The sequence below is a fragment of the Triticum aestivum genome, chromosome 6B, assembly GCF_018294505.1.
Source record: "Triticum aestivum cultivar Chinese Spring chromosome 6B, IWGSC CS RefSeq v2.1, whole genome shotgun sequence".
NCBI lineage: Eukaryota > Viridiplantae > Streptophyta > Magnoliopsida > Poales > Poaceae > Triticum > Triticum aestivum.
Window position 1 is genome coordinate 718,632,119 of NC_057810.1, and position 8,789 is coordinate 718,640,907.

An 8,789-nucleotide genomic window follows, 5' to 3' on the forward strand; every position below is an offset into this window, starting at 1 on the left:
TACAATGTGTAGTATCGTAAAATACCAGCAAACGAAAAAGAATTAAAATGGAAACACAAAATTAAATGAAAAAGAAATCATAAAACTAAAACTCCCTAAACCTTATAGTACCGTCCGGTACTAAAGGGCTCCAGGCCCCTGGAGCTGGCTCGTGCCATGTGGTTTCCCTTTAGCACCGGTTTGTGCTGAACCGGTACTAAAGGGGGGGAGGCTTTAGTGCCCACACTTTAGTGCCGGTTATGGAACCGGCACTAAGGGCCTTACGAACCGGTGCTATTGCCCGGTTCTGCACTAGTGGTATTGAAAGACGTGATTAGTGTCTAAACTGCTCTTTCGTACGTAAGTATAAGAGTGTCGTTCTTCTCTTCTTTCATTTTTCATACGGAGTGATCTCGTTATCGGTCGTCGGAACTTTATTCAGGAGACGAGGACAAGTCGTACGATCGTTTTCGGTACGCAGTTGTCTTCCAGTTTCCTTGTAATTTCCATCCCAAATAGGGGTACTACCCTAAGTAGAAGCGTTTTGTTTTGCGGGAGCGGCTAGAATCGCGAGAAGCGAGATCCCCAGGCGATTTTCGATTGCACTACCGATTGTGGCGATTCTCAGATGATTTTAGACAATCGAATTGAGTTCTTTTGAGCTTTTATTTTTCAGACCAAGATTGTCCAGAATCGATGGAAAAGAACTGAGCCATAATCTCGACAAATCTGCATGCTGTCGGTTGGCCACCAACCGCAATTAGCTAGCTAAACCTGGCTCACCTTTGGTAAACTTAACTACTCTGCTAAACTACTATTCGGCCGGCGGGCAGTCCTTGAATTACAGATTTTACTGCTTTGATAAGCCGGCCTCCACCTACCTATCCCTGAACCTGATACGTATAGGCTATAGCATGTCATGGCATCAATTTTCAGATTCAGACAGAGATAGAATCCACACGTTCATGCAAAAACATTGAATGTTGTGGATCCGGTCCGTCGGACGGCACCGCCGCTCGCCGGAAACAAACAAAACAGAAACGAGCCAGTCAGCAACCAGCGCCACCGGGTAAAGAGAGCGACGGCCACCCACTTCATAACCACTGTCATTGCAACAGGCAATCACAAGTTTGGCTTAACTACAGATGAGTAGCACCGCACAGATGAATTCACAAAACAGATGCCCTCTGCGGTTTGCAGCAGCCACACGATGACACCAAGAATCATTCTGTCAACAAGACATATAATACTCCCTCTATAAACAAATATAAGACGTTTTAAATCATTAAAGTAGTGATTTAAAACATGTTGCATTTGTTTAAGTGGGAGTACAACTCAACCAGTTTTCTCGTTCTCCTTCGTGCATATATTGATGTATATAGTAGAAATTTAATTCATGTCGATCGATTGATCAATCCGATTACCTCATCAGTAGGTGCAAAAAGATGTTGCTTCTTCCGGAGGAAGACATAAGAGATATACACTCTGGTTTATCTCGATCAATCTTGCCTTCGTCCGTTTTCATGGGTGTTTTGCATGCAACACACTTCTTATTTTTTTTTCTCCTTGCCTTTTGGAAATTAGAAGATCGTTAGGTGAAGTTGTTTCTTTTCCTATACTCTCTGTTCCATAATAGTTTTCTGTTTTTCGACATGGATAGAACTCAGGGCTCCTTTGGTTTAAAGGATTTTCGTAGGAACTTTCCTATGTTGTTTGTTTAATTCATAGGATTGAAACCACTTCGTTCGTTCTCCCCTTAGGTTTCCGGGACCTGGTTCCTATATATTGCGCGTGTGGGCCAGGCCGCTTGATTTTTCTCAGCTCGTAAAGAACGACCGGTAGAAAAAAACAGGTTTGGGCTCGAGAAAAAAATCCTACAGGTTTTTAATTAATTTGTAAAGTTTCGTGACTTCTAATTTTTTGAGATTTAAAAATTATTCACATATTTCAAAAAATGTCATGGATTTTAACAAATGGAGAAGAATTCAAAATATCCATGAATTTTAAAAGTGCTCATAAAGTTGAAAAAAAGGCCATGTAGTTCAATTTATTTTATGATTTTCTAAAAACTCAAATAGTTCAATAGATCTTCACGGATTAAACAAATCTTTATGATTTTCAGAAAGGTTAATGAATTGAAAAGATGTTTGGAAAGGTAAGAAAATATGAATTAAAAATGTTTCACTTTGCTTAAAAACTATCATGAGCATAAAAGATGTTCATGGATTTCATGATTTTTTAAGTAATGCATGTCACGCATTTTTATATTTGTCACTGAAATTTTAAAAATGTTTGTGAATTTATAAAACAAAGATCTACCGACGTGTGCCTCTTAGTATTATTACCAGGTAGATATAGCACACTCTGAGTTGGTTATACAATACAAGTAGGATCATGACAAGGATAGCGTCAACCAATGGATGGAAAATCTAATTTATTTAGCAAAATGGATCTGTGCCGACAAATGAACAAAAAAGGATTTCATATATTCACTTGTAAATATTTCAACAGCTTTCGCTTTCTCCACGCTTCTCCTAATGCATACAAGGCCATGAACAACATTTTTGTAAAACCCATCCTCTATAGCTCCCAGGCACAACAGTTGCAGGACGTTCGGAGTATATGGCGAGATCAGACTGCTCACTTGGCATACACAGTCAGCCTCACCTTGGCTGTGACGTCGGGGTGGAGCTTGATCTCCGCGACGTACTCCCCGACCTCGCGGATCTCCGGGACCTCCACCAGCCGCTTGTCCACGTCCCTACATGTTTCCACGGTTCAGTAATTAATTTGCCAGACCATGATGGGAAGTTTCGTTGATTGCTGCACACGCTTGAAAGAAAGGAATTGCTACCTGTTAAGCTGCGACTTGATGATGTCGACGAGATCTTGCGCCGTGACGCTGTGTGGGGCACAGGAAATGTGTTAGAGGATGTGAACTGGAGAAAACAAGATGGACGATGAAATTGTTCGACTGGGACTTGCCTCCCGAAGATCTGCTTTCCTTTGCCACCTTTACGTGGCACCTTGAACGCCCCAATGGTTTCGAAGACTCGCGCGAGTTGCTGTGCCTCTTCTTTTACCTACTCAAGTACAAAATGATTCCGGAGTTTATGCCAAGGCCGTCGTTTCACAAGAATGTGGTGTGCTAAATAATTATCGTTTTCAGAATGTTGATACTAAAGTTAAGCTGCACCCAAGTTCCATTTCCAGAAAATAAGGATAGTAAGGTTAAACTACAACTATACTTACTCTTCTATACACAAAGATACTAGGTCAAACCGTTAAAGTGCAACTATGCTTCTTCCTAGAAAATAAGGATATAAAGTCAAAACCCAAGTGCGCTTAAGTTTTCAGATACCAAGATGTTGAACTGCAACTATGCTTTGTTTTCCACAATATAAGGATATATGATCAAATCCGCAACCATTGCTTACTTTTTCAGACATCTAAGATGCTAAGCTTAAACTGCAATCGTATTTTTGTTATCAAGCCTTCAAAAATATACAGTATTCTCTTACCCTCTTCTTCTCAGCCTCGATTCTCTCCTGCTCCAGTTGCATTTCCCTGCAAAGAGAAGCAGAGGAAACAAACTTAGTAATCTTAGTTTTGTTTATACACCAGACTGAACATTTCCGCTGTTGAATACTTTTATGTTTTAACACATGCTCGATCCAAATATAACATATGCAGACTAATGTCTCAACTCTCAATCAGGCTGAAAACCAACCCAGCCTTCAGAAAATAAATGTACAAAACCATCCCTTAAAACAAGCATTCACAAGGCTTCAAAATGAACTCACCCTCCTTGTAATTAAGCTGCTTTTCCTAATCTTAATGAAAATGGCAAGCAACCTAGGTTGCCTGCTCTTGGAAATCTTACAAGGAAACGTGCCACTGAATTATTACGCAATGTGATTCTGAACTTGCGCGCACGGGAAAAACATACTGCAAAACGCATCGACGAGCAGTTCACGGATAAGCAAACATCAACCAAATCTCATTAGTGCCGCCGCCTATCGGTAACAGCTGAGAAACTTAACCTACACAGTACACAAAGAATGCAAAGATACGACTGCAGGACGAGGCAGGGAAGTTACTTGAGGACGTCGGGGGTGAGCAGCGTGGCCTTGCCCTTGGGGAGCAGGAAGTTGCGGTAGAACCCGGCCCGGACCTTCATCGTGTCCCCCTTCTTGCCGCTAATCTCATCGATGTCGTCCTTGAGTATGACCTATAGAGCACCAAACCAGTCGAATGAAAACAGTGTCAGAACCACAAATATGACATAACTACTATGTGAGACCAGGATGATGACATAACTACTATGTGAGCACCAAACCATCTGCTATAACTAACAAATCATCCTGCAATCAGCCTCAGCCAATAGCTAGAGCATCTAATGGATTCAGGTGTCAAAACGACTTCTGCTCTACCTCTACTCTAGGCAGCAGCGACCAAACAAACAGAAACAGTTGCTGTGGTTGTACAAGCACGAAGCTGATGGCCAACATTTCGATTTCCCGTGGCCATTTGCACCCACTCATCGGCCCCCTCCCCGATGAGTGGGGGGAAAGGATGATAGTATGCCACATTACTACTGTTTCTTGACAGTGTCTGTTTGTCAGATACATTTTTCCTGAAGAAAACAATGTCACCGGGAAAGATAAAAACTAGCTCGAGCGTGTGCGAAGCACTACTGATATCCTGCCGATTTTCAGTTGTTCCAATCTACGGAGGCGAATGTCTGTAGGAAAGAAGAAATTGAGGGGAGGGGGGGTGACGGACGGACGGACCTGGCGGTACTTCTTGACCCTGCCCTGCGCGACGATGACGAGCGACGGGGCGCGTCGCGTCTGGAGGCGGCGCGGGTAGGAGAAGGCGGCGGCGGTCCAGGGCAGCGTGGAGGCACACGACGGCGACGCCATTGCGGTGTGCTTGCTGGGGCACTCTCTGGCGTTGAGCTCGGCTGGGGCACTCTCTTATCCACTTTCCCACCAGTAGCGGATTTGGTATGGTTTGGGCCTCAGGGGCAGGATTTCGATGGGCTATGGGGCCCAATCGCCTGAGGGGTTTTAATATGGGCCGTCAACTGTCCTTTTTTTTTCTTCGTTTTCTCTTCGTATTTTACCCCTTGAAAAAAAAAGGAGAGTATACAGAGTAGATTGTCGAAATCACTAGTCTTTTAAAGGCCACTCCCCTGTCCTCTGGTGGTGACAAGTGATGCATTGTATGCATGACACTTGTTGCAATTTGGTAAGATTTCTTTCCATGCACAGAAGAAATGGTTTGTTTGCTTCGGTAACCCACAACTGTGCCCACACTTGGAGTCTTGGATGCTCTTGATGAACAGTAAATTTAGAAAACAGAAAAGAAACAAAATGCTCTGAATCTTTTTGCTACCCAAGATTCTATAGTTTTCTAGGAGCGTGCAAAACTTTGTGCTCAAATGGCATTTGAGGAGCTCATGCCAAAAAAAAAGTCTAGACCGTGTAGTTTTTCAAAGTTAGAGAAATTGATTTTTTTGCCATGATCTCCTCGAATGTACTAACACAACGAGAAATTGCACGTACCTTGGGCACTTGAGCATCTTGGATGCCAAAAAATTCCCAAACACTATGTTGGATCATCTTATATTATGGGTGTGATGCTCTAGTATTTTTTCGTATATTTGGGAATGGTTACATGGCCGAAACCTTAAACGAGGTATGCATGTCATCATAATCATCATAATTAAATTTCAATTAATAATTAATCCAACTCACATATTCAAGTTCCAATTTATAATGCAAGTCAAACAATAATTCTTCAATTGGCAAATAAAAAATGTTTATATTATGTCATAAATATCCCAAGTGTTTGTGAAAATGAAATCAAACTCAATTGGATTCTCATCTTGTCCCCAACAGCAATTATGAGGACTAAAAGAAATAAATAAAACCATTTAAAAACAAAATACAAATTTGGATGTTTCCAAATGGAGTGAAACATTTTGTGCAACCCCAGACTATTGCATAGCATTTATGTGCAAAGTTTCACTCACAACAAAAATCAATTGCTAGCTCGAATAAATAGAAAACTATAGCTTTTCTTTTGAGAAGAAATAGAAAACTATAGCTAATATAGTAACAGAAAAGATTAAAACTAAATTGACATGTGCACTTAGGCCCACTCCGAACAATGCACAACCCAAATCACCTACAGCCTTTATTCCTCCTCGAGGAGGCAGAGGCCATGGCGTGGCGCCTGCGCGCGCGTCCATGCCGCCGATGGTCACCTGTCGTCCATTTGGCGGCACCCGAGATGCATTAGATCACCCCTGGCCCCATGGAGAAACCCTAGCCACATCCCCGCCTCTCTCGCTCATATTAGTAGTCATGGCCACCGTGCTCCCCAACACTTGTCCACGAGCCTTCCACTACTAGGAAAAAGCCTAGCAGTAGCGCTGATTTTTGGCCTATCAGTAGCGTGGGTAAGCGTGCTACTGATACGGCGCTACAGCTAAAGCTTAGCAGTAGCACCTACTGGCACTCGCTACTGCTATATCTACTTAGTAGTAGTGATTTTCAAAACAACCGCTGCTACTAATTACTAGTAGCGCTTTCGAAAACAACCGCTACTACTATTATTTCGTCTTCTATTTCTTTTGAATTTTAGGTCATATTCATACACCTTTATACAATTTTTCATACAATAGCAATTTAGAGATTGTTTTTACATTATAATGAGTTATTAAATCACTAGGTGAGAGAATCTTGGATTAGTTTCAAGTGCATGGATCCAAAGTAACCAATGGGGCACTTTTGATCCATCCATTTGAAACTAATCCGCGGTTCTTTCACCCAATGACATAATAACTTATCATCATCATCATCATCATAATATCATTAACAACTTATCATCATAATACATCATTATCATATAACTCCTCATAATCATCATTTTCGTCCATGAGACATCATATAACAACTTGGTCACTAGTTATAATAACAACTCCTCCTCATCATCATCATATTACTCATAACCACTACTCCTACTCAGCATCACCATCAAGTCTAAGACATTGTAGTCATATATAATCAACACTAACTAATTGTTCTTAATACTTAGGACCTACTCCTCTCTCCTAGCTAAAATACAATAAAACAGATAAACCGGTCCTTCACCATAATGGAGAATGGACACAAACCTATCTCCAACTTGTGGCTTGCACACATTCATTTTGTCTCCAATTATTTGCATGTGCGCATTCATCACTTTGCTCCATTCTTTGATTTTGAGCCTTCCATCATTTGAAGAAATCGAGTATGCAGTATGGTAAGTCTTCGAAGGAGTTGGTCGTAAGCTAACCATGTGCATATCACCTTCGGTAAATAGCATGTCAGGCACAACCTGCTTCGGGAGCCTCTGTTCAAAAACGTAATAGTAACATATATAGTTAGCAATGTAGTTTACTTAAGAATAATGTATGCAATGAAGTTACCATCATTAACAAAATCTTACCAAGTTTTTGGCAATGAAGTTACCATCAAGCAATTTGTGGACTGGTGGCATGTATCTAGTACAATTTGGGCTGATAGAGTGACTGGTTTTGAAGGCCTCAACATCTTCTATGAATGAAACAAGATAACCTTTCTCCTCACAATTAAGCTTGGAGTCATAGTTGTAGTATGTGTTGTCTACTACCTTCCGAGTATTTTTTGAAGATAAGAAATAAGATGACAATTATAAATAAATAAGCTTAGTACGGACGAACACTAAATATTTTTAAATTAACAACATAAATTACTGAACTTAACAAATTAGTTTGACAAACTCACATCTAGGCAAAATTGGAGGCATATCCACATCCACCCAGATGTCGATATTATCATCATCATCATAATCTTCGGGGCGAATATCAAATCTTATTCACATTCCCTCCTCAAATCCATATGCCTTGCAGAGAGCTTTCCAATTAGAGCAACCAAAATTGGAGTGATCGACCGCATTGTATAGCTTAACCAGAAACTCGTAACCATGTTTAGTTCTTAAGTGAGCCCTCCTCGTCTCCACATTCTCAAATTCATCTAAACCAAAACCAAGCTTCTCCAATACATATGGTCTAGCATGGCACGGGATGTACTAATCAAATTGAAAAAAAATCCATAAATTACACGTTGAACAAAAGAAGCACAAGTGATGATATTAATTACGATGAAATGCTTGTCGTTGCATACCGTACAAACATCAAAGGTCTCTTCCAGCTTCACGATGAAAAACCTATCATTTTGCAGGTGCCGAAACCTGTCGCACACACCCCGATCATCGTAGCAGTACCCACACTCTGGGATCCCATCGTCATCAGACATGTCCTGTGTTCAAAATTCAAAGATTATAACTCGACGGCAAAACCCAAAAAATCCGGCATGACCTTTGCTAAAAAAGGACATATCGAGCACCTGAAATTTGCCGGAACGGAAATTAATCAACACTCCGGCAAAACATAGGCCACTTATCGGTGGTCATTGCATTTCAATGGTTGAAAATATGAACAAAAACATTTGGAAATATCTTATATATAATCCTAACACTAAATAAACTAGTTTTACTAAATAAACTAGTTCTATTAAGCACTTACTATAAATAAACTAGTTATATTAATCACTTACTAAATAAACTATTTCTATTAAACACTTGCTAAAAATTCTACTACCCTAGTTCTACCCTAAATTTTCTTACTTCTATTTTATTCAAAACACCTAAAGTAGTCAAAAAAAATTATTCTATTTGCAAGAACATAGACAAGGGAGGGAGGAGAGAGGAGGAGGAGG

The 8,789-nt window shown here is 40.6% G+C and overlaps 1 protein-coding gene across 1 annotated transcript; it reads right to left on the bottom strand.

Moving 5' to 3' along the window:
• Positions 1–2,337: 2,337 nt before the first annotated feature.
• On the bottom strand, positions 2,338–4,966 carry LOC543077 (50S ribosomal protein L9, chloroplastic-like). Its single transcript, NM_001427935.1, has 6 exons — positions 4,773–4,966; positions 4,080–4,210; positions 3,501–3,546; positions 2,965–3,062; positions 2,834–2,881; positions 2,338–2,740 (listed from the first exon to the last, which is right to left on the bottom strand). The coding sequence occupies exons 1-6, from the start codon at positions 4,902–4,904 to the stop codon at positions 2,620–2,622; spliced, it is 576 nt and encodes a 191-aa protein (NP_001414864.1). The 5' UTR covers positions 4,905–4,966; the 3' UTR covers positions 2,338–2,619.
• Positions 4,967–8,789: the final 3,823 nt, after the last annotated feature.